Source organism: Bidens hawaiensis, unplaced genomic scaffold (genome assembly GCF_021521415.1).
Source record: "Bidens hawaiensis isolate Kalapana, Puna unplaced genomic scaffold, B.hawaiensis_p1.1 tig00013493_1, whole genome shotgun sequence".
Classification (NCBI taxonomy): Eukaryota; Viridiplantae; Streptophyta; class Magnoliopsida; order Asterales; family Asteraceae; genus Bidens; species Bidens hawaiensis.
This window is the reverse complement of record NW_027492143.1, coordinates 253,271-279,283: the sequence shown is the minus strand read 5'-3', so window position 1 is coordinate 279,283 and position 26,013 is coordinate 253,271. Positions and strand designations below refer to the sequence as shown.

The 26,013-nt window shown below is 37.4% G+C and overlaps 2 protein-coding genes across 2 annotated transcripts in view; both read right to left on the bottom strand.

Annotated features, from left to right (window-relative positions):
* LOC143544177 (TMV resistance protein N-like) overlaps window positions 1-23,903 on the bottom strand; it is a 159,007-nt gene extending 135,104 nt beyond the window's left edge. Inside the window, exons 1-4 of the mRNA XM_077036329.1 lie at window positions 23,232-23,903; window positions 21,928-23,065; window positions 21,797-21,862; window positions 19,143-19,358 (exon numbers count right to left, since the gene is read on the bottom strand). Coding sequence (XP_076892444.1) covers window positions 19,143-19,358; window positions 21,797-21,862; window positions 21,928-23,065; window positions 23,232-23,707 — 1,896 coding nt within the window. The 5' untranslated portion in view covers window positions 23,708-23,903. The remainder of the gene's footprint in view (window positions 1-19,142; window positions 19,359-21,796; window positions 21,863-21,927; window positions 23,066-23,231) is intronic.
* LOC143544179 (disease resistance protein L6-like) overlaps window positions 1-26,013 on the bottom strand; it is a 304,085-nt gene that overhangs the window by 45,867 nt on the left and 232,205 nt on the right. The window lies entirely within an intron of this gene.

Genomic DNA, 26,013 nt, shown 5'->3' with positions numbered 1-26,013 from the left:
AACAAGGCGAGGCTGGTTGTAAAAGGTTTTAATCAGCAAGAGGGGATTGACTACAATGAGGTGTTTGCTCCTGTGGCGAGATTGGAAGCCATTCGATTGTTTTTGGCATTTGCTGCACACAAGGAGATGAAGGTATTTCAGTTAGACATGAAGAGTGCGTTCCTTAACGGTAAAGTCGATGAGGTTGTGTACGTTGAGCAACCTCCGGGTTTTCCTGACCCAGACTTTCCTGATCACGTATACAAGCTAAGTAAAGCACTGTATGGGCTACATCAGGCCCCTCGTGCCTGGTACTCAACACTATCCGATTACTTGCGTGAGAATGAGTTTGAAAGGGGAAAGATTGATAACACACTGTTCTTTAAGAGAAAAGGGAGCGCCTTTCTTCTGGTGCAAGTCTACGTGGACGACATCATCTTTGCTACATCAAAAGTCGCCATGTGTCAGGAGTTTGAGGCCGTCATGAAAAAAAGGTTTGAAATGAGTGCTATGGGTGAACTAACTTTCTTTTTAGGACTGCAGGTTGATCAGAAGAAAGATGGGAAGTTCATTCATCAGACTAAGTATGTCCATGATGTTCTCAAACGCTTCAAGATGGAGGATAGCACTCCATTTGATACTCCAGTGTGCTATCTCAAAGGCAAACCTAAGCTGGGGTTGTGGTACACGAAAGAAGGAGACTTGGAGTTGGTCGCCTACACGGATTCTGATTATGGAGGGTGCAATCAGAATCGGAAGTCAACAACAGGTGGATGTCAGTTTCTTGGAGGCAGATTACTGTCATGGCAGTGCAAGAAGCAGACCTCAGTCGCCATTTCAACCTGTGAAGCAGAATACATGGCAGCATCGAACTGCTGCTCCCAGGTTCTTTGGATTCAACAGCAATTGCGCGATTATGGTCTGAATTTCACTCATACTCCTATTTGCATTGATAACACTGCTGCTATCTCAGTAACTAACAATCCCGTAAAGCATAGCAAAACTAAACATATTGACATCCGTCATCATTTTATACGGGATTGTGCTGAGAAGAAACTGATTGTGCTCGAAAAGGTTGATACATTAGATAATTTCGCTGACTTGTTTACTAAAGCGTTTGACAAAAATCGTTTTCAAAACCTTGTTGAGCTAAATGGGATGATCAATCCCGAGTAACCGTGTTTTGTGTATTTGTTTAAAAAAAAAAAAAAAAAAAAAACATCACTATCGCTTAGAATTATGTCGGTTGCCTCAGTTTGAAGGACATATCTTCGGATATGTTTGGTCCTCATTTCTACTTGTAGACTATGAGGATAGCCATTAACCAGATGACTGAAAGTGACCGGGGCGGTTTATGATGTGTTTTTATTCTTTCGCTGAAAGTTAGTCGATCATACTTAGTTAGAAGGACACATACTTGTATGTGGTCGGTCCAGCTGATCCATTGGATCTTCAGGATAGCCGTTTACCTGAAAACTTCAATTTGATCGGGGCGATAGAACTTAAAATTTTTTTTAGGGAGATGAAATTTTTTTCAAGTCTACTACTTCGTAAGAAGTTCCTTTACTATGTTTAACAGAAAATTGATCCAACCTTGGAAAGTGATAGATATACTGATTCTGTGTGCTTAACTAGTGAAGTTATTAGGCCTAAAAGACTTTAGAACAGTCATTGTATGTCATGGTAGCTTCTTATGGTGCGTAACAGTAGAAGTGATACTAACTAAATCTACTCGATTTTACGTGGAAACTCCTTAAGAGTTGTGTATGTCTCCATATATATCTTTCCAAATGATAGGCAGAAAAGCGATTACCCAGCCATACACGAGCCCGTGAGTGTTCTGATTCCCGTGAAGATAGCGTGTCAAGAAACTGCAGTGATCCAGATTCGGGACTTGTAGTTGTTTACTACTCTGAAATTGTGTAAATACTTAAAAAAAAAAGGTGTGTTATTGAGACATTCTAGAGTTCATAATGTTCATACTTCTCAATCAAGATGTAAGAAAGAGAACGGGATGAAGAGTCTGAAGATAGAAGAGTAATTACTATTTAATCAGACACTACGGGTCGAGGTCAACTCGGGGTGACTTGGGGAAAGCCAAATACGCTTTGAGAATAGATAGGAGGCATCATAATCTCTGAGTTGTTGCCCATTTAAGTTTTGAGCTTAATTGAACCTAACCCGTATCACAAAAGCGATGAAAACCATTTTAAGTTATTAACCTGCTTACAACCTGTTTCTTTATGTCATAATACAGCTGAACACGGATCTGTGTGACAGTCACTTAATTAGTATGATTCCTGTTCGGATCTTTTCTAAAACATAGTGGTCCCTGTTGAGACTGAAATTTGATCCCGTGTACTTTATTGTTAAAATTCTTTTTTACTTATGTAGTTGTATGATTTTATATCTGGTTACTTGGTCTTGATCGTATCATTTAACTTTTTAAAGGATGTTTTAAAACTTAATTGCAAATTGTTCAAATTATAGGGGTTTGTTTTGTAAAGTTTAATATCGGCGAACTTGTGCATAACTTCGCCTGCAATAGGCGAAGTTATCCATAACTTCGCCGGTATAACTCTGACCCTATATAAAGAAGTTACAAGGTCAAACTGTTCATTATTTTCATAAACCGGCGAACTTATCTTCTGAAACCCTAAGCGAACTTATATCTCGATTCATCTGTGTTCATTTTTCCAGTTCTAATCCGTGATTAAAGGTGTGTCGGGTTGTAGTTTCGTATAATCACGTTCATTAAGGTTAAATCAAAGGTCGTTTCGACCCGATACGCGACCCCGTTTATTCGAAACCTTAACACCCGATTTTCAAACTTGTTATTACGTGGTCGTAATCAACTTGGACGTCTAGATCGTCTTAAAAACATGTTCTACGAGATCCGTAATCTCCAAATTCACCAACTACACGTCGATTGAACAGATTAAACTGTTACCGATTCATATTCGGCGAAGTTACAGTTTAGGCGAAGTTATCCGTAACTTCGCCTGAGGTTTAACTTCGCCTGATAATTAATTATGTAACAGTATATGAGGCGAACTTGTGGTTAGGCGAAGTTATCATTAACTTTGCCTGGCCCTTTTAATTTTAATTAATTGTTAACAGACGAAGTTCAAGTTGAGGCGAAGTTGTTCCCAACTTCGCCCCACCTCTAACTTCGCCTATAAAGAATAAATCATAACTTCGCTCATGGTAAGAGGCGAACTTGTGATTTGCCTTGACGTTTATCTAACTTAGCCTGTTTGTTGCAGAAATGGCTGCTGTAGCTGGAGCAGGTGGTGCAGGTGGTGATGACGGAGGAGACAACCAACGACAGTTTTTCCCGGGGCATAACATGTACATAACATTAGACCCGGATGCGAGCGGTGTTGATGATTTCCGCGAGATCATCACATTTCTTCTCCGCTCGCGTATATTCCACGCGATTACCACAACACTGCCGATATCCTTGCCAAACATTGAGGATTTTTGGCAGACAGTGGAATATGACTGTCGAGTCGAGCCCCCGGTTATGCGAGCAACGGTCAACAATCAGATTGTTCAGTTCTCATCTGAACAGATCCGGGCGGCTTTGCGGTTCGGAGATGAAACAAGAGACGATCCGACAGACTTTGTAGCTCCATTCCGAGATGGTGCGTTTCTGAGGATGGGATATTCTGGTCCCTTGGGGGATACTCAGAGACGCAAGGGGTTCTTGCTAGACCAGTGGCGCTTTCTCATGAACGTGATGATCGTGTGTATGTCAGGGAGAAAGGCTGGTACTGATGGGATGGGCGCGACCATGCAGTCGGCGATGACTGCTCTGACTTTCAATAAGCGTTACAGCTTTAGAAAGATGGTATTCTTTGAGATTGATCGTCAGAGAAGAGCGGTGGCGCGTGAGAGATTTCTCATGTATCCAAGATTCCTCCAAATGATCTTGAATCATGTTGCTCCCACGTTACCTCAGCGTCGCCCGATTCGATACGTGGAAAGTGTAAGTAAAAGGATCTTCGCCCAGTGCAGATCTCCCAGTGCGAGGAGCAAACCTGAGCTCCGTCCTCGACATACTCCACTATTTGGGTACTTGGTCAACCCAGAGTATGTTCCGGCTCGTGGGGACGAGTTTCGGGATCCTCAACCACAACAGGCTGGAGTACAACAAGCTATACCTGCTGCTCCTGTTGTGTCACCGGAGGAGAATGTAGAACTTGATGCTGCGTTTGGCGGTCAAGGATTCTTTGATATGGAGAGGGTTGATCCAGAGGAAAATGTGCAAGTCACAGTTGAAAGGGTTTCGAGTGTGAATGTGACTAGGACAGCTACAACGGTGGCTGATTCTGATTCTGATGATGATGTGGCTGAAGCGAGACGAATTTTGGTAACTCAAGAACGAATTCATGGGAAAAGGAAGAGAACCGATGATGACAGCGAGTCAGATTATGACGAAGAAGTACATCAGTTGGTTCGCAGATCAAGAAGGGAACGGGCAGGTGCAGGTTCGGGAGCTGGTGAGAGCTCAAGGGTGGTACGTTTCACTCCACCCGCACTGTCCGGTATGACCATGGTTCCTACACCATTGCCAGTTACAAGGCCAAGCGCCACGGACGTTTCCGTGGTGGCTACCTCATCCTCATTCGGCCTCCCACCCACTACATTCCAACTATCGACTCCGGAGATTGTATCTTTGCCACCTCCAACTCTCACTCCAACAGAGGTCGTGGCAAGATTTATTGAGTCGACGGTTGTAGCGACTGCAGGGTTGTCGGTGACGATACCACTTGCGGTTACGTTTACGCCTACTTCTGAGGTCCCGGTTACATTGGAAATCCCTCCTCAGTACACTCAAGATATATCACATCTGAGGTTTGATTTCGATGCAACCTTATCCGACTCGGAACGAGTAGCAGCACTTGAACGGGTCGTGGCAGAACAATCAAGGGTGAATCTTATCCAGACCCATGCTATTCAGCGCCTCGTTGCAGAGAATCAGATACAGTCATCCCTGCTGATCGAACATGGAAAAATCATTGATGCTTTGAAGGAGTTCTTGGCATCTCAGGGGGAGACGAGCTGTAAAGGCGATGAGCTGAGGACTAAGAAGCGAAATGATCGAGACGATGATCCCAATGCATCGAAAGGTGCAGGTGGAGAGTTGCCAAGAACTGAACAAGCTCTTGGGACTTCCACATCTCAGGGGGATTCAACAAGTGCAGCGGGCGGTACAGGTGATGAGGTGGTGGTCGTGGATGTTGAGGAGATGGATGATGAGTTTATAGGTGATGATGATGTATTACCAGTTGAAGAGATAGAGAAGATTGGTGCAGAGATTGTTATTGATAATGATATTGAAGAGGGAGAGATTGTAGAGGAGAATATTGAGCATGAGATTCCGGATGTTGATAAGGCAGATATGAGTAAAGATATGGGAAGTGATGAGACGGAATGGGAAGAGCAGCCAAGATGGAAAGAAGGCTATGCTCAGTGGTTTGTAAAAACGAAGAAACCGGCGGTCCCTACTATGTTCAAGAAAAGTTACAACATTAGAGGTTATGCTGAATCGAGAAAGGGGATTATATGCTGGATATATGATGAGCAGTTGAGGCTCTTTGTGATTAAAAGGTATGATGGTGTTCAGTACTTCAAGAGGCTGTTGAGATCGTTGAATACATTGCCTGAATGTGAAGTGAAAGACTTAGCCAGATTGGGGTTGATAAACAGAAGTGATGATAACATGGCTAGAGTCATTGGGAAGATTGTTTGGAAGGAAAGTATAAAAGAGAAGAAGTTCGAGCTGTTGAAACCACAAAAGGGAAAACTTATTGAAGACAAAGATAGAGGATTGAGAGCAGATGGCAAGCCTTGGATGATTATGAAGTATAAGCCGATCCGGTGTTTAAAAGAAGTGCCGATGAAACAAATGCCCAAGGATGTGCTGAAAGATCTGAAGTGGTGGTATGTAGATTGTGAAACAGCTGAAGCAGTAATGGAGGACGAAGATGAACAAGAGCTGCTGAGAGTATATGATCCAATGCATCTAGTGAACTTGTCTCAAGCTGTTCTGCAGGTGCTGAATGAGAAGAAGATATTTTATATTCCTGCTTGGAAAGACGAAGCGAAGAAATATCAAAGAGTTGTTTCGGTATGTGTACGAGAAGGAGTTCATGCTTGAAGACGAAAGATCCAAGATTGTTCAAGATTACAAGACACGTGTTTGAAGATAAAGATATGAAGCTACTGCCAAGGGGGAGTCTGTTGGTGCATGATGTCAGTAGTTCAGTATATAGTGTCTGTAATCGAGTTAGTTGGATTTGTGTTTTGTATGTAAGCGAAGTTCTCACAAGTTCGCTTGTATAGGCGAACTTGTGGAACAAGCGAAGTTAGGAACAACTTCGCCTGAACATGCCAGGCGAAGTTGTCGTGTTTATAAGATGCTAGGTTACGGCTTAGATAGACAGACGTGAGATCAGTAATCAAGTATTGTACGAGTTTATGAGTTTGTGTAATCAGTGATTGATATCACGTGTTTCCAGTTGCAATACAACGAGTCTTTGTTTATTGTAACGTGTGTTTGATCGTGTTAACGTATATCGTCTTCTACGCTCGTAACGTCTTACGTAGGGATTCCGCACCTACGTAGAACGAGATATTCCGTATAGATCCGGCTGGGAACCTACATAGGAGAAATGAGTTTCTTCTTGGGTCTTCAAGTTGAACAAAAGGACGATGGTATATTGATTCATCAAGAGAAATATGTTCGGGACATCGTTCAGAAATTCGGGTTCAAAGACTCATCTCCCTTTCTCACTCCGATCGCTACCCGACCAGTGCTTGCTCCAGATCCATCAGGAACTCCTGTTGATCAACATCTTTATAGATCTATGATCGGCTTCCTAATGTATCTCACTGCCAGCAGGCCGGACATCATGTTCATTGTATGTCAGTGTGCCAGATATCAGAGTAATCCAAAAGAGTCCCACTTAATTGTTGTTAAGCGCATCTTCCGGTACCTCAAGATAAAGCCTTGCTTAGGTCTTTGGTATCCCAAAGACTCCCCTATGGTACTACACGCTTACACCGATAACGATTATACGGGATGCAATTTGGATCGAAAGTCAACATCCGGTGGATGTCAGTTCTTGGGTGACCGCTTAATCTCCTGGCAATAAAAGAAACAAGTCACCGTGTCCACCTCCACTGCTGAAGCATAATACATTGCTGCCTCCGCTTCCTATTCTCAAGTCATTTTTGGATCCAACATCAGCTGTAGCTTTATGGTTTGAATTTATTTAACACCCCTATTAAGTGTGACAATGATGCAGTTGTGTGTATTATGAAAAACCCGGTGCAACACTCTAAGACAAAGCACATTGACATCCGAATGCACTTTATTCATGATTGTTATGACCGGAAGCTTATCACAGTAGAACAGGTCAAAACTGATTACAACTTTGTCGACCTGTTTACCAAAGCTTTTGATCGTGCCCGATTATTGTTTCTCGTTGAGTCACTTGGCATGATCTCTTTTATACAAAATTAAGTTTTATTTTATTTTTACTTTTAGTTTGTTTCTACTTAATTTTAATTTTAAAATTATTTTAATTTTATTTTGTTTATTTTTACTTTTATTTTATTTTTACTTTGTTTTAAAAGTTTATTTTAATTTTAATTTTTCTTAATCTAGCTTAACTTTTCCTTTGTTCTAAATTATAAACTTTTTGAAAATTTATTTTTATAATTTGATTTTTTTTTTAAATTTTTTAAGATTTTAAACTTTGTTTTAATTTTTTTTATTTTTAATTTTCCTCTTGAATTTCATTTTATTTTATATCTAAGTTAGATTTTTTATTTCTCTCAATTTGTTTTATCTTTTTATTATTGTAAATATATTTTAAAATATGTCACAGTTTTAGAGGGAGAAAATGAGTCTCTACTCACCAAAAAGATCTTACATTTGTTAAGAAAAACAAAATTTAAGTCACTTGACTTCCAAATATATTTTATATTATTTCTTTTATTTAAGAAAATTTAAAAAAGTCTTAAAAGTATATTCTCTCGTTTAGAGGGAGCACTTTGTTTAGAGGGAGTCGGATAATATTAAAATATCTATAAATTTTGAGAAATTGATTCGACCTTTGAAAAATGATAGAAAATTGTCTTAGGTGAACCTAGCACATGCCTTCAAGATCATTATTGATGTGTAGATAGGCTTGATAAATGAGTAAGTATCACAGTGATATAAATTTAAATATTTGCCTATGCTAGTGGTTACACTCTCATGAAGCGGTTGCCGACTTGTATAAATTTAAATATTTGCCTATCTTGATTTTTTTTCCTTCGTCTTTGGTTAGGGTTCTTATAACCCATCTTCTATTTGAAGATGTCCATATGTTTTCCCAGATCCTCAAGAAAGTTTGTCTTAATCTCAGAATTTGTTAAGTCTTTGTAATCGAAGTTTTGAATACAGTCGTGTGGACATTGATTTCATTTACAATCTCTGTTCTTCATATAATCAGTTGCATTTGTGATCGAGTACAAGAGTAATCGATTACAATTGTAAATGATTACAACTGTAAACGACTACAATTGTAATCGATTATAACTGTAATCGATTAATCGATAACAGTTGTAATCATTTACAATTGTAATCGATTACAAGTAATCCATTTCAATTGTAAACGATTACAAGAGTAATCGATTAAAGAAAAATTGTTTTAAACAATTTGCGTGGTCGCGACTTGCTCAAAATGGGCTGTGTAGTTGGCTGTAATAAAAAAGATGGTTGTTTCTAATTAGTTGAGTAGTGGTCATGGTGCTAGTCAACTCACGCATTGACTCACACCAGGCATGGAGAATATGTTTCCTTTGTTTTCGTGCTTTTGATGCTTGTTGATCGTTTGTCGGTATGAGCTTGGAACCGGAGAAGATATCTTTTTCATGGGAATTCATCATGTTCTTTTCACAAAACTCAATTATTTATGCAACTAATTTAAAAGAGTGGTTCGATTACAGATATTTACATTTTAACTTGAAGCTGAAATCAAATGACCATTGTATTTGCGTGTGATTGTACTGAGATCAAAGTGTATTCGGTTATGAAACTGTGTACGAATATAATTGGAGATCTTGTGAAAATTGGTTAGGGGTCATGTATTCAAAATGGACTATATCAAATTGTATTCAATTTTGTGTTGACTCGATTTGAATAGACTTGTGATATCTCTAAGTAAAGGTATTCAAAATCACCTGCTTTCAAATCAAAGTGCCTTGTAAAACTTAAGCGTGTTGTATTCTAAGTCACTTATTTCAAATGTATATGGTCTAAAATTGTTTAAGTATTATGTATTTGAATGACACCTCTTTAGAATACTTTATACTTGGACATTTTTCTTCCCTTTAGAATACATCAAACCTTTGAATACATTATACTTAGAGATTTCTAATTTATACTTGAAATATTTTCTGGTTTTGTGCTCTTTTTGTAAATATTTCTTGTATGGTTTGCCTTTGTTTAATTTTTGTATATCTTACTTTTGTTCTGTTCTTTATACATAGTTTGTTTTTTTTTAACTCAATTAACAACACCAATGGTTCTTTGATGATTTCAGGGTCATAACAGTTACTGTTCATTAGAGATCCCGACAAAGGAAGAGTTTAAAGTGTTTGTCTCTATGTTCAAAGGATTGCAGGCATGTCCCTTAGCACACGCTATCTCAGCTGATGCAGAAATTCATTATACCTGGATCAAACAGTTATGGGAAAATGCTGAGACACATGAAAAAAGTTCAAAGATCACGTCAAGGATTAACAATGTAAAGGTGATCGTAACTGAAGATGTAATCAGAAAAGCACTCAAGATTGGAGACAAAGCCGACTATCCTTGCACAGACTTCACAACAATCTTCAATGATTCATACTCATATCACCATCAATGGCCTCTCAACAATCTTGTGCTTCATCAACTATGCCTTTATCCGCTTCTCTCCCACCGAGATCCTCATTACCAATGCCTCCTCCGTTTGCTGGAGCACCAAGGGCTACTGCTGCTGGGAACAAGACACAACTACCAGTCTTCCAGAGCTCGAAAATCACTGCTGCCACTTCGGTGGTTAACTCTAACAATGATGTTTCTGCTATGTTTTCAGAGGTTAAGGTATACATGGAGCAGTAGAACAAAACCAACCAGAGGATCCTACGTGAAATTAAAGATCTCAAGAAAAGAAAGAGGCTATCGGACGATCAGACTCCCTTGATGCCTAGGGTGCTGGATTTCACTACTCCAGGATCCGTGGCTCAACATGCTCAAGGATCCTCCATCATTCAGCAAGGATCATCCATCCTTCAACTAGGGTTCGTGGGTCAGCATACTCAAGGATCCTCGATCTTCCAGCAAGGATCATCCATCCTTCAACAAGGGTCGATGGGTCAGCAAGCTCAAGGATCCTCATTCCTTCATCAAGGATCATCCATCCTTTAACCAGGGTCCATGGCTCAACAAGCTCAAGGATCCTCGATCTTCCAGCAAGGATCATATATCCTCCAACCGGGTCCATGGGTCAGCAAGCTCAAGTATCCTCATTCCTTCATCAAGGATCATCCATCCTTCAACTCCCAACCTCAAGGATCCTTCTTCCAGAATCAAGGATCCTCCAGAACTCAACATCAATGGTCTTTAGAGGTCCATGAAGGAGATATTATCCCCATGCAAACCATTGCTTCTGGTAGACCAACTCCTGTAGCAGACGCTTCTAACCTCAGCTATTCTTCTGGGATTCCAACATTCACAAAACAAATAGGTAACACTTATAATCTTATGTCCTTAGATGCTAACCTTGGTTCTATGCAGGATACAGGTATCAACCAAGTTATGGCTAAGGAACTGCGTAAGCTTAAGGATATGATATCCAGCGTACCAGGGGTGGTCCGACCGATCCTTGAAATACCAGAAGGAAGCCACAAGTTGTCAAAATTTTCTCCACCTATTTGTTATGCTGAAGTCCCAAAACGATTTAAAACTCAAAACATGAAGGTGTACGATGGAACAACTGATCCTGAAGAACATGTGGCCTAATACAGGAAAAGGATGGAGATTAATCCAATTCCTAAAAGACTCAAGGAGGCTTGTCTATGCAAGGGTTTCGGATCCACACTAACAGGATCTGCATTAAAATGGCTGCTAAGTCTTCCTCCCTATTATGTTACTTCTTTTTCACATTTAGTTAACTTGTTCAACAACAAATTTTCTTATAATAGGAAATTTGAAAAGTTAACTAGTGACTTATATAGAGTTGCCCAACGTTATGATGAATCCCTTAGAGATTTTGTTACGAGGTTTGGCTGGGAGGCCCTAGAAATATATAATCTTGATATTTCTACGGCTGTAGAAGCTTTCAAGATGGGACTAAATAGGGGCTCCCCCTTTTATGACGATCTTGTGATGACTCCGTGCAGGAGTTTAGATGAAGTCAGAAACATAGCACTAAGATTCATACGGCTAGAGGATGACAAGAGGGTCCAGGAAAGATTAGGAGCTCAAACGAAGCAAGAATCTCCTGATAAGAAACACGGATCCTTGTTCAGGAGCAACAACTCGAAGCCATACTCCAAGTTCGACAATCAAAATGTCTGGGCAGTTGAAGAAGGGGATGATGATGAGGACTAGCCAAGTATTTCTAAATATTGCTTCTCCGTTGATACTCATGGTTTGATTTGTGCCATGAATGATCTAGGAGAGAAGGTAATGTGGCTTCGAAAAAATTAGAAGTCGACAACCTTCAAAGACAAATCTAAATGGTGTGCATTCCATGAGGATTTTGGCCATCAGACTGATGATTGTATTGGTTTAAGGAGGGAAATTGGACGCCTCCTAAGCAAGGGCCATTTCAAGGGGCTCTTGGGAAGAAAGAAATCCAGGATCCTGGATCCTGAAGAGGTCCCAAAAAAGCAACTCCACCCCCACCAGACGCACAAGTAATCAACTTCATCTCCGGTGGCTCAAACATATATGTGGTACTTCTTTCTCCTTGGTAAAAAGACACGCCAAAGAAACCAAGATGGAGAACGGGGAATGACCGGTCATATCCACTACTTTGACGACTGACAAAAGAATTTTCTTTGATGACGAAGATAAGACAAGCATACAGGATCCTCACCACGACGGTTTGATTGTAACTTTATTTGCGCAGGATCCTAGTCGATGGTGGAAGCTCGGTCAACATCATCCAACATGATGTACTGTAGAAAATGAATATCCCAGACTCGGAAATCATCCTGAGAACGATGGTGCTAGTTGGTTTCAGTGGAGAAACCAAGAAAAAAATGGGGCACATCAAACTCCCAATATACATCGAAGGGTTAAACTCTTGCCAAAAATTTTGTGTTATTGATAATCTGTCTTGTTGCAATGTTATTCTTGGCAGGCCTTGGCTACATGGGATGAAGGCTGTAGCCTCTACTTACCATCAGTGCATCAAACTACCAAATCGTTGGGGAGTAGTAAGGATAGATGGTGACCAAGTGGAAGAAAAAATTATTATTCTTCATCCATGAAGCCGACAGCTAAACAGACGATAGCATAGCAATTACAGCAAAATCCTAGGAATGTACTGGAAGCTCGAGAGCATGAACTAAAAATAGAAGTATCCTTGGATCCCGAGAATCCAGACGTGAAAGTTTTCCTAGGATCCAGTATCCCTAATGAGTTCGAGGAGGATATAGTATCCTTCCTAAAGCGACGAAAATCCACATTTGGGTTCAGACATTCTGACATGACAGGTATTTCTAAGGAGGAGGATACATCATTTATGACTCCTACCGGCATATACTGTTATATTGCTATGCCGTTCGTACTAAGAAATGCAGGAGCAACATATCAAAGATTAGTCAACATGATGTTCAAGGATTAGTTACACAAAACCATGTAAGTCTACATAGATGACATGGTAGTGAAGTCTAAGAGGGCTGAGGATCACCTCAGAGATCTTGAAGAAGCATTCAATATCCTGGATCAATACAACATTAAGCTGAACCCGTCAAAATGTCATTTTTGTGTTAAGGCTGGAAAGTTTCTTAGATACATGGTGACCAAAAGGGGAATTGAAGCAAGCCCTGAGCCGATAGAGGCCATCATCAATTTAAAGTCTCCTGTGAATGCTAAAGATGTCCAAAGATTGACAGGAAGAATAACTGCTCTCAACAAATTCATTTCTAGATCCTCAGAGAAGTGCAAAGACTTCTGTGATATCTTGAGGAAAAATAAAAAGTTTGAATGGACTCAAAGGCATGAAGATGCACTAAAGGCTCTTAAGGATTATCTATCCTCAGCGCCTGCTTTGATGAAGCTAATAGATGGTGAGCCATTGTTTCTATACATGTCGTTTCAGGAAATGCAGTCAGTGTTGTTCTCGCCAAGGATCATGAAGGTCAACAACATCCGGTATATTATGTAAGTAAAAACCTCTTAGACACAGAGGTCAGATATTCTCACCTTGAAAAAATAATTCTTACTTTAATTATGGCCTCAACCAAGTTGAGACACTATATTGAGACACATACTATTATTTTGAGAACTAACTATCCTGCTAAGAATGTGCTTAGAAAACCAGAATTGTCAGGAAGGATGACCAAGTGGGCTGTAAAGCTGAGTGCATATGATATTCAGTATGAACCTAGAATAGCCATTAAATCACAAGCGCTTGCAGATTTTGTGGCTGATTTCAGTAGTGACATGCAAGAGGAAGCGGATTTGGAAGTTAAGCAACTGGAATAAACCAAGGATCCTTGGATCCTCTTTACTGATGGAGCATCTAATGTAAGAGGAATAGGATAGGGTATCCTATTGAAATCGCCACAGAGGAACATAATACTCCAGTCCATTGCATGGGTATTCCATTCCACCAACAATGAGGCCGAATATGAAGCACTTGTCGCATGTTTACTTTTAGCCAAACAGATGAGGATCAGGTATCTTCAAGTTTATATAGACTCTTTACTAATAACTAACCACATTAATGGTTCTTACACCATGAAAGGTGAAAATATGATCAAATATTTAGAAATTGTGAAGGAATTAGCAAAATCATTCGAGATGTTTAGTATTATACAGGTACCAAGGGAAGAAAATGCTGGGGCAGATGCCTTAGCAAACTTAGCATCATCATTAAAGATCCCGGATGATGTAAAGATACCTATCATTCATATATTGTCTTCGGCAATTAGAGAACAGAAAGCTGTGGGGGTAACAGTGAATTGCACAGATGAGCTTAATGATCTTTCATCCTCTCCAAAAGCAGGATCTTGGATCCTCCCAATCAAGAAATTCCTCCAGGATGGAGAATCCCTACGGGAGAAAATCCTAAAGCTTTCAGATTGAAGGTATCACAGTTTATCATTTTACAAGATATTGTATATAGAAAATCTCTTGCAGGTTCCTACTTGAGATGCATCGAGGATCCTGAAATACAAGAGGTACTCCAAGACTTCCAAGAAGGAGATTGCGGCAACCACACAGGGGGGGAGAGAATTATTCTCCAGGATACTTAGGACATGATACTTCTAGCCAACAAGAAGAATGATGCAATGGAATACTCAAAGAAGTATGATGCTTGCCAAAGGCAAGGAAACATCCTTCACCAGCCAGCAGAACCTATGTATCCTATATCCTCTTCATGGCCTTTCATGAATTGGGGAATGGATATTGTAGGCAAGCTACCAAAGGCACCAGGTGGAAAGGTCTTTATGCTTCCTATGCCAGACTACTTCTCTAAATGGATTGAAGCAGATGCATTCGTGCAAGTCCGAGAAAGGGAAGTTATATCCTTCATTAAAAGAAATATTATAACTGGATTTGGTATCCCTTCTGAAATTGTTCGTGACAATGGTTCCCAGTTTATTGGAAAAGAACCACTAACTTTTGTGACAGTTGGGGCATCAAGATGAATACCTCCACTCCAGTTCATCCTCAAGCTAATGGCCAGGCAGAATCAAGTAACAAGATCATCATCAACAATTTGAAGAAAAAGTTGGGATCCAAAAAGGGTAAATGGGCTGAAAAACTACCTTACGTTCTTTGGGCTGACAGGACAACACCCAAAGATGCAATAGGTCAAACACCTTTCTCCTTGGTTTTTGGCTCAGAGGCTGTAATCTCTACAAAGATGGTGGTTCCTACCACCAGAACAAGCATCCATGATCCTGAAGCCAATAATCAGAATGGCAGCATATCAACAAATGGTAGTTGGGGCATACACCAAGAGTGTAAGGATCAGAAGATTTCAAGAAGGATATCTGGTATTGAGGAAAGCCTTCCAAAATATAACCAATCCGGCAGATGGAAAGCTAGCACCAAACTGGGAAGATCCTTATCTTATCGAGTCGGAAGCAAGATATGGGGCATATCATTTGCTCACTATGGAAGGCAATAGGTTACCAAGAGCATGGAATGTTATCAATCTCAAGAAATACTTTTTCTGATAAGGATCAAGTATCCTCAGAGGATCGAGTATCCTCAGAGGATCGAGTATCCTTAAAGAATTAAGGATTATAAAATTGGTAATATCTATCTGATCACTTATTCATTTCATATTCTTTTTATTATCCTAAGGAAAATGTATTCTTCACATTTATTCTTTCCAAGTTTTAAATAACGATGCAAGATTCTATTGAGAAGTTCAATGACTAAGAGGTTGGCCACCTCTCCTTCCCGTTTAAGGTACTTTACTATTTCCCTTGGCCTTGCCCACGATTAAGGTATGAACCCGATGGTCATATCTTCCAAGATTTAAAGGTTTTCACCTTTCTTATAAATTAGAGTTCCTACACTCTCGCCTGGAGCACATGTTATCCAACGTATAGTCCGGGCAGCGGGACCAGTACACGCTTAGTGGCTGACTATTTCGTTGTCTTCGGCTATATGGAGGATCCTACGATTTATGGTAGACGTACCATACCATCAGTTTATAACATTTTCATGTTATCTCAAGACAAAGGTTTCCAACATTTTCATGTTAGCTAAGGTTTTGGGCTTTTCACGTCACTCGCGTTTGGGCTAAATCCAGGTTTGGGCGAGTCCCAGTTAACGCCCCCAGTTTGGGATTGTCCCCAGTTTTTGGGCTTGTCTCCAGTTCACGGGCTTCTCCCCATTTCACGGGCTTGTCCCCAGTTGCACGGGCTTGTCCCCAGTTTATTTTATGGGCTTTTTCCCAGTTTGTTGGGTTTAATCCCAATTAATTTCATAAGTTATTTGCATCAGGTATCCTAAAAGTTCAACTATAAGGATCACAGAAGGATTACCATTTACGGATCCAAGATCCTTAATTTATTTTTTACAAGGATCACGGAAGAATCAACACTTATGGTAACTTAGATCTAATTAGATGTTATGGTATGATTCCAGTTTATCAATTTATACTTGTTTGATTTTAATTTATATCTTTATGGATATAAAGGTCCAGTATTCTCAATTTTTTTACAAGGATATTCTATCCTTAAAGCTTTTCTTAAAACATTTATTAAAACTTTCTATGGATCTTAACTATAACAGCTACGCTTTCAGAATAACAAATAACAAGCAAATAGCCAAAAGTTTTAACGTATTATTATTAATAAGTCACCTGGACTTACCAAAAATCTTAACCCGGATTTCACCATTTAAAGATGGACCATCCACTCGGTTTAAACAGGTGTTACTAGTTGTTCATGATTTGCAGGGAGAAGGATACACAGCCGGGAGGGAAGTTCCCAACGAAACTCCATAGATATATGACAACTATATCCAGTTTGTCAAATCTCATATGCTTTTGCTAGAAGTTTGACTTCAAAGGCAAAATGACAGCTGTGATCTTATCATAACCGCCATTTTGGAGGCAATTGTTAGGGCACAGATATTTATTTGACACTGTGGATACGTTATCCTGGCATATGTTCGTGGATTAGTTATCCTTAGTCAGATCTCGTCGGGTTTACTAATGAGTGTTTCCTATGTATAACATTATATTTGACAGATGTAACGGTTAAGAGACCTGGTCTACCCTTATTTGGCAGACAGAGTGATGAAGCATGTGGTCAAAGTGGTGGTTACGTTTATATTTATGTAATGGCAGATTTTTAGGAAAATTAGTTAATACCTTTATTATTCATAAAGTCATTGAGTTATGATTAGTTAAGGCACACCCTATATATAACACACCAGCTACAGGGAAAGTAGGCCAACAACACACACACACACACAGGATTATTGTAAACACTGATTATAATCTCCAACCTTGTATCCTCATTTTTCATATTAATCAAGTGGTGGTAGACGATTTGTCATCAACCGGGGTTTTTTGTGCTAGCGATCCGAACTAGATCAAGGGTTTTTCCTCATAACGAATCCGTGTGTTTGTGTTTGCAATTAATACATATTCGTTTTCATCATCATAGCAATAATCCTCACCAAACGAATTTGGATAAGTTATCCTTGATAGATTTTTGTCCAAAACATTAATTATATTAATAACACTAATATATTGTAATATGTTTTAGTTTTAATTAATACATTTTGACCGACATCTACCATATGAAATGGAAATTGTATTCTTGACATTTGATATTGTAAATGGCAAGTGTGAATAGTGACCAGTCTTTATACCTCAGTCACACTTTTCTTAATGATTTTTTAATTTTATTTTAGTTTTTAAAAATCATTGTTTATAAAATGTTATAATTAATAATTAAAAAATAATTTGTATTATTAAATATACTAATATATTTTTAATTTTAATTATTAAAAAATCATATTTCTAATACTTAATATTGTCTTTTTAAAAATAAAATAAAAGTAAAAAACAAATTATAAAAAGAAAAGCAAGACTGAAGTGTCAATCAAAGTCACCTTCCATTTGTAATGGCGGATGTCAAGAAGACACTTTCCATTTCATATGGAAGATGTCGGCCAAAAGGTATTTTTTTAATATTAACATTATAATTAAATACATATTACAATATATTAGTGTTTTTAATACTGTTATGTTTTTAAAAATTAAAATTAAAAACATATTATTATATATTAGTGTTTTTAATATAGTTAATTATTATTATATAATATTTTTATTTTAGAAAGTAAACAATTTCATAGAGAAAAATGTGTGACTTACGTGACATCATATTCAGTAGCTACGTTGTCATTATATACAATTGCCATTTAAAATGACGGATGTTAAGAGGGCATCTGCCCTTTCAAATATGGCAGATGTATGTCAAAAGATATTTTGACATGTAGGGTAAGCTACGTTGGGAATGGTGAACCGCTAGTTATTAATATTACATCAGTTTGTGATAAATTCTTATTCCATTCTTACTCAATTCAATTACAATTTAATTTTATGTATTTGTGATGGGCTAGACAAAATTCTGTTATTTGAGAGAGAGAGAGAGAGAGAGAGAGAGAGAGAGAGAGAGAACCTGTGTATTAAAAGTTCTGTCTATAGTAATGACATCACCAACCAAGTCCACCTTTTGATATTGATATACTTTAATCCAGTGCATAAATTTTAGATCTTCTTCATCAAGTTCTGCGATGGACGCTAACTTAAAGAGTCCTTGAATCTCACACAGTTTAAAACAACCTTCATAATCAAGCACCAGAAGTGTAAATCGGCCAGATTGGAATGTTATATTTTCCAGTGATGAGCACCAATCTACATGCAACCACTTTAAAATATTTGGGAGACATGGGAGACACTTGAGGTTTGAACAAGCAGTCAAATCAAGTGTCAAAAGCGCTTTTAAGTCAATATGACTGGGCAACATCTCAAATGAAATGCCACCTAAATCCATGAAAGATAGTGATTGGGGTAAGGAAAACAAAGGCAGTTCTGGAATTTTTCCAGAAATAAATATTGGATCCGACTTCCATAGTTTAGTGCAACTGTTCAAGTTCATGTAAGAAAGATTCTTGAGGTCTATTATGGTTTTACAAATGTATGTCAAACTGGTACAACATTTAAGATTTAACTGCTCAAGTTTAGGGAGTCGAATGAGATTGCAGATGCTGACAAGATTTCTACTGTCAAAAAGATTTAGAATCTTGAGTGAGTTAAGAACCTGTTACAAGAATAAAATGACAAGTTGAGTTTATCATTGTTCATTTAAAGGTAAAGAGATATAACAAAATATTGAATTCTGTATACCATGGGTGGGTCAAACTCTTCCAAATCTCCGCAAGTCATATGCAAAGCCACCAAGTAGCTTGTTAATAGGCCTGGGGGTATTGTTCTCAGATTACATCCATGCCATTTAAACCATATTAGATCTGGAAAATTCTCGTAGGTCCCGGTGAAGTTTACATACTCGAGTTGGAGGAATTTTAGGTTCTCCATCTTTATAAGCGAATTTGTTTTAAATGCCTGCAAATTTAGCATGCCTCATATCTAGAGTTAATTGTACGTGTTGAAGTAAACTATCACACTATCACATTTCCCTAGCTATCGTTAAAAAAGAGTTCGACAAATATTGCGCTACCTTTGAATGTTGAAGGGTGTACACATACACCAATGTTAGTAGACACGCTAACAGTCAACCATAATTCATAGGTTTTGTTATCGTTAATTGTTATTTTGGGAGAGATTATATCCCCATATTCATATTTAGCCTATTTATTGTTGTAATTGTTTTGAATAAAATCAATCTTGGAGACTTTCACTTACTTTAGAACACTTAATGGTCCATCCTTGATGTGGGGGTGGTTGTTTTGGTGGTTGTTTTCCATCACTTGCAACATTCAATGAGGGGTGTGCCATCTCATCCCACCACATTCAATCACTAGTGATGGAATTTAGTGAGGGTGGTGATAGAGTGATGGGTTTTGGTATACATACATACATATATATATATATATATATCAGGGTCGTCTTTGAGGCATGGCAGGATAGTTGACGGCCACAGGCCAGACACCCCGCTAGGCCCGAAACTTTTTTTTTCAAAAAAAAAAATTATATGTATTTTTATCAAAAACATGTGTATAATCAATGTTTCAACACAATTACATAACCACTAGCTTGGTCTAGTGGTAAAGGAGTATGACATCTAGTCAAAATGTTGTAGGTTCTAGTCTTATATGAGACAATTTTAATCTTATTTTTATACAAAAGTTTTTTACACAACTTAAATCATAATCAAATAAGCCCATTTATAATTAAATTGTTTTAAACCCAACAAAATGTTATTTTTTACTTAAGGCCCAAAAAAAAGTTGGCCTTTGGCAATTTTTTTTCGTCTTTACGGAGTCGGCCCTGCAGATATATATATAGGTTTTTGTGTGAGAGAAAGGAGTGTATTTAGGGGCTATATATATATATGTATATACCCCTAAATACACTCATTTCACTCACACAAAAACCTATATATATATATAGAGAGAGTGAAAGAATTGAACACGTGATCACCATCACGCTCAGGGGCGAAGCTATGAGGGGACGAGGGGTGGCCCCGGCCACTGCCATTTTCTCCGTTAGTATGGTAAACCTCGCGATTTTTCTTGAAAATTTTTATAGGTATTAAGCACGGTCACCTCGATGTATTTATCCAAAATGCTACCGGTCACCACTGATTTTTTTTTTTAAATATAATACCCCATTGTTTGGTTTTTTTCTAAAACCTCGTAATATTTATAAACAAAAGTTACAAAATTGTAGTCGAATAGTAAAAGATTTGTCTTTATAAATATTTTAGGTCTTTGCAATTTTTCTTTTAGGTATTCACCCTTAGGGATGAGATCAGTACCGTACAGGTGCCGGTACCGACACCAAGATATTCGGTTCGATACCGGTATTGAAGATAAAATTTGAGATATACCGGTACCAAAACTCAAAACTTTGTTATCTATTCGGTACCGACGGTACCAAATCTGTACGGATTTCGGTACTGATATCGGTATCAATACCGAATTTGCTTATCCCTACTCACCTTTCCTCTCGCATCATTATGAATATTTTAGGTCTTTGTTAGTTAAAAAATTATTTTGTTTTTTTATTGTACGGACAATTGTTTAAATATGAAGAAAAATTAGATATATAGATGTCATATTGTTTGATCCGACCCGAATGACCGACCGACCCGAATGACCGACACGAACCGAATCGTTGACCCGAAAATTTTTAAGTCTGTAACTTCGGTCACCCCGTGACTAAGCCCAAGCTTCGCCACTGATCACGTTAACCCACCCATCACTCGTGATGAAAGGGGTGGCGGTGGTGTTCCATTTGCCATCACTCGTGATGGGAGCCCCCATCACGGACCACCCCCACCCCCTAATGTAAATGTAAATGTAAGGGGGTGTTTGGGTTTCCTTATTTTTACCTCCTTATGACTTATTCACTTTTATAAATGAAAATAGTGTTTGGGTAATTTAACTTATTAAACAATTTAAAGAAGGAATAAGGAGTTTTCATAAGTTAGGATTTTATAACTTATGAAAAACTCCTTAAATAAGGAATAAGGAGGTGTAAATAAGGAATCCCAAACATGCCCTAAATGTGAATGTTGATTGTTAAATCCTTAAAACTAACTATAAAACAAATACACACAACTAGTAGTGAGGAAGAAATTACAAACTATTTACTACTCATTTTTTTGGGGCTGGATTCGATTGTAGTTGCAAACAGGGAAATGCTAGCGCACAAGCACTTAGCACTAGTTATGATATTAAAAAAAACAGCAGTTAAACCTTAACGTATTGTTTGCTACATTTACACTTTCATGGAAACAAACGCTATTTATACCTATATAATACGACACTTATGATATTAGTAAAATCGTTGTAATCTTACTAAGTCATAAACATTACCTCCGAGGTCATTGATTGCTCTGTATCTTGCTCTTGTACTAATAGACCTTCAATTTTCTTTGAACCCTGATTAATTGAAGACATGAAATTAAAGAAGGCTTATTTAATGATATAGGCTGGAAGAATCTTACATGTCCTTTCTTCAACAAATGATAAGCTACATCTTTTTGCCAGATTCTACTACGTTCTGAGGGATCTTTGGACTCTTCAGAAACAATCTTACTTGCCATATCTTCAAGGAGATTATGCATCGTCAAACGTCCATCTCTTAATTTTGTAAGAAGGCATCTATTAATGAGGGTTGTGACCCCAGATTTTGCATACCAATGTTTCTCGAGTGCCATTTCCACTTCGTATTCATACACACCAATAAACAAAGAAGCAATATGGAGAAACAACTCTTTATGACTCTTACATGGCAGGGATTCAAAACTCTTCCGTAGTACACATTCGATTTTATTATCAAGATCTCCTTTCATGGAATTCAATGAATCCATTTTACTTCTCCATATTTCAATCATGTTATCTCTTGTCCACTCATCATCTTGAGCCCTAACAGGTAAAGAAGAACCTAATACTTTAAGAGCTAGAGGATTGCCTCCACAATATTGTGCTAACCCTACTGCAAGCTCTTTGAAATCTTCCATAGGAAATTTGGATCCAAAGGCATGCAAACTTAGAAGCTCCAATGATTCTTGCGGATTCAATAATTTAATTTCATGGACATTACACCTCCATGATATGGACCCAAACCATGTATCTATGTTTAGAGTCCGGGTAGTTATGATGATCTTGCTTTGAGTTTGGAAAGCCTCCGTTCCAAATAAAGTGCTTAGTTTTTCTTTGCCATCAATGTCATCAACCACTATTAGCACTTTATTCATTTGTATTGCCTTCTGAAGCCGAAATGCTCCCTCATTAACATTTGATATCATCATATTACTATTTCCGGAAATATCCCTGAGAAGCTGTTTCTGCACACCAAGCAAATCACCAGGCTGCTTCTCATTGATATCTTTAAGTAAACTGCAGCGATCAAAGTAATTCTTGTTTGAGTAATAAATGTGTTCTGCAAGTGTTGTCTTGCCACCTCCTCCCATACCGCAAATTGCTAGAACTGGATGATCAGGCTGATCAGATCTCAACCAGGAAATAATAGGTTCAGCTCGAGTCTCTATTCCCGTTAGATCAATCTGAGTACTGTGCATTTTTGAACCTAATTGATGGTATACTTCGCCAACAATTTTGTCAATAAAGTCCTTTTCATATCTGGAACAAAAGAAAGAAAATAAGCAGAGTCAGAGCCAGATATTTAAATTACTGTACATTCCTTTCAGATATCAAAGAAAATAAGCAGAGCCAAGCACAATTTAATGTCCATATTAAAGTTAAAGTTTTATGAGTAGCAATTAATTTATATAATATTGAAGCATACCCTGAAACAACCATTCCTTTCAAATCGGCCACTTCGGTTAAGGCCGCCTTCCACCGTTTCACATTATCCTGCGTCCATTTTGAACCTTCTTTTTCTTTGATAGTGAAGCTTCCTCTCTGGTTTCTGACATCTGAAGGGTCAACGCCATAGAACACCGGTAAAACAATGTGACCGACACTTCTTTTTTGCTCTAGAATCAACCACAGCTCGCAAAGGCACCATCTTGAAGTTGCAAATTTCTCTGAAATGACAATTATTGAAGCCCTGGATTCGGTTATTGATCTCTCTATTTCTGGCTTAAGTTGTTGACCTTTGCGAATTTCATCATCATCCCTGAAAGTCCTAATTCCCGCTTTATTTAACGCCTCATAAAGATGGTTGGTAAAACCATACCGAGTGTCTTCCCCTCTAAAGCTAAGAAAGACGTCATATTTGTGAGGGATCGGGGCTGATGAAGAGGATGAAGTAAAAGCCATTGAAATGAACTTAGAAAAGAAAAGAGGTTGTGAAATTTAGTTTAAAAAGACAACAATATATAGCCATCAAAAATCTTCTCAAATAGTAGCTTCTGACTTACTTTCTTGGATAGCAGCTGGCCAGTTTGCATCAAAATTTCTCACACTTGCGAATATTAAAAACAATTATGTAAGCATAGAAAACGACATCATAAGTATCTTATACAAGGGTTGAGTTATTCTACAAAGGCCATTAAAAATGAAAAGTGTGAGAAGTCATAACTAATTGACATGTGTTAAGTAGGAAAAAGAAAAGGGTATAAAAGTAATAGTACACATTTTATCTTTCCACATGCAAGTCACTTGTTAATACCATCATTTTTAAACGTCTATAACTTTTTCATATGATATTTTTTTAACGCCTCATCATCATCCCTGAAAGTCCTAATTCCCGCTTTATTTAACGCCTCATAAAGATGGTTGGTAAAACCATACCGAGTGTCTTCCCCTCTAAAGCTAAGAAAGACGTCATATTTGTGAGGGATCGTGGCCGATGAAGAGGATGAAGTAAAAGCCAATGAAATGAACTTAGAAAAGAAAAGAGGTTGTGAAATTTAGTTTAAAAAGACAACAATATATAGCCATCAAAAATCTTCTCAAATAGTAGCTTCTGACTTACTTTCTTGGATAGCAGCTGGCCAGTTTGCATCAAAATTTCTCACACTTGCGAATATTAAAAACAATTATGTAAGCATAGAAAACGACATCATAAGTATCTTATACAAGGGTTGAGTTATTCTACAAAGGCCATTAAAAATGAAAAGTGTGATAAGTCATAACTAATTGACATGTGTTAAGTAGGAAAAAGAAAAGGGTATAAAAGTAATAGTACACATTTTATCTTTCCACATGCAAGTCACTTGTTAATACCATCATTTTTAAACGTCTATAACTTTTCCATATGATATTTTTTTTAAAAATAAAATTCACCATAATAACAAGCGGTTTTTTATCTTTAATAAGAGTATGATTTTGTTATATAAAAATAAAAAAAAAATTACACTATTGTGTCTTTTTGCGTACCACTGTGTCTTTCTGTTTGTTAATGTGTTTTTTTTCACCATTGTGTCTTTCAACTGATCATTGTGTTTTTTTAAATACTAATAACGTCGTTGTGTAATAATATATAAATATAATGAAAAATACCAACAAATTATCTAATACATAAAACACAATGATGGATACATATTACACAATAACCTGAAACGTAAGACACATTGGTAAATACATATAACACAATAGCCTGAAACGTAAGACACAATGGTAAATACATATAACACAATGACCTGAAACGTAAAACACAATGGAATCTACAAATTACACAATGACTTGAACGTAATACACAATGAACATAATACTATTTTTCTCAACTTAAGTGAATGTTGAACACAGTGACTAAAACACAATTGATAAGTAGAAAGACAAATGCTGAGCACAAAGACACAATGACAAACAAAAATACACAATGAAGTAATCTTTGTTTTAATTTTTATCTTTGATATGAGTATCAATTGAAAAACACAATGATTAAAATCTATAACATAATGTATGGAAAAACATAATGAACAACCAAATAACACAATATACAAAACCCACTAATTTTTTTTATTTTTATATAAAAATATGATATTCATATTAAAGATAAAAAAACGCTTGTTTTTATGATAAAAAAAATTTCTAAAAAAAATGTCGTATGAAAAAGTTATAGACGTTTTAAAATAATGGAGGAATTGACATGCTTCTTGCATGTGAAGAGAGAATGTCATCATAAGTGGGTAACCTTCTTGCCCTTCTCATTAATTTTTATTCTTAAATTAATCTCCACTATCCAAATTTATGATCCATGGATTAGATTCATTCTCACCATTTTCATTTTTGTTGTACTTTGTATTTTAACTTTACTCTCTTATATAAATGCTTCACGATTTACAAATCTAATTGATTTTCTAAATACAATGTTGAAAATAAAAAATATTACATATTCGATTAAAGTTGGGGCTATAAGTGAGCCAAACATTCGATGAGAAGTTATTTTTTTATGTTGTTTGATAAATAAATCAATGTAAACAAATAATTCCGTTTAATTAGCTAAATGAGTGAACACGAACATAGGTCGTGGTCTTTCCGTTGTGTTCATTACGTTCATTAATGTTTCTATTTATGTCTATTTATGATCGCTAGTGTTTATTTCTGTTCGGTAAAGGTTTTAAGCATTTTTTATAATTTTTATAATATTTTCATATAAACTTAAGCAAAATTATTGTCTA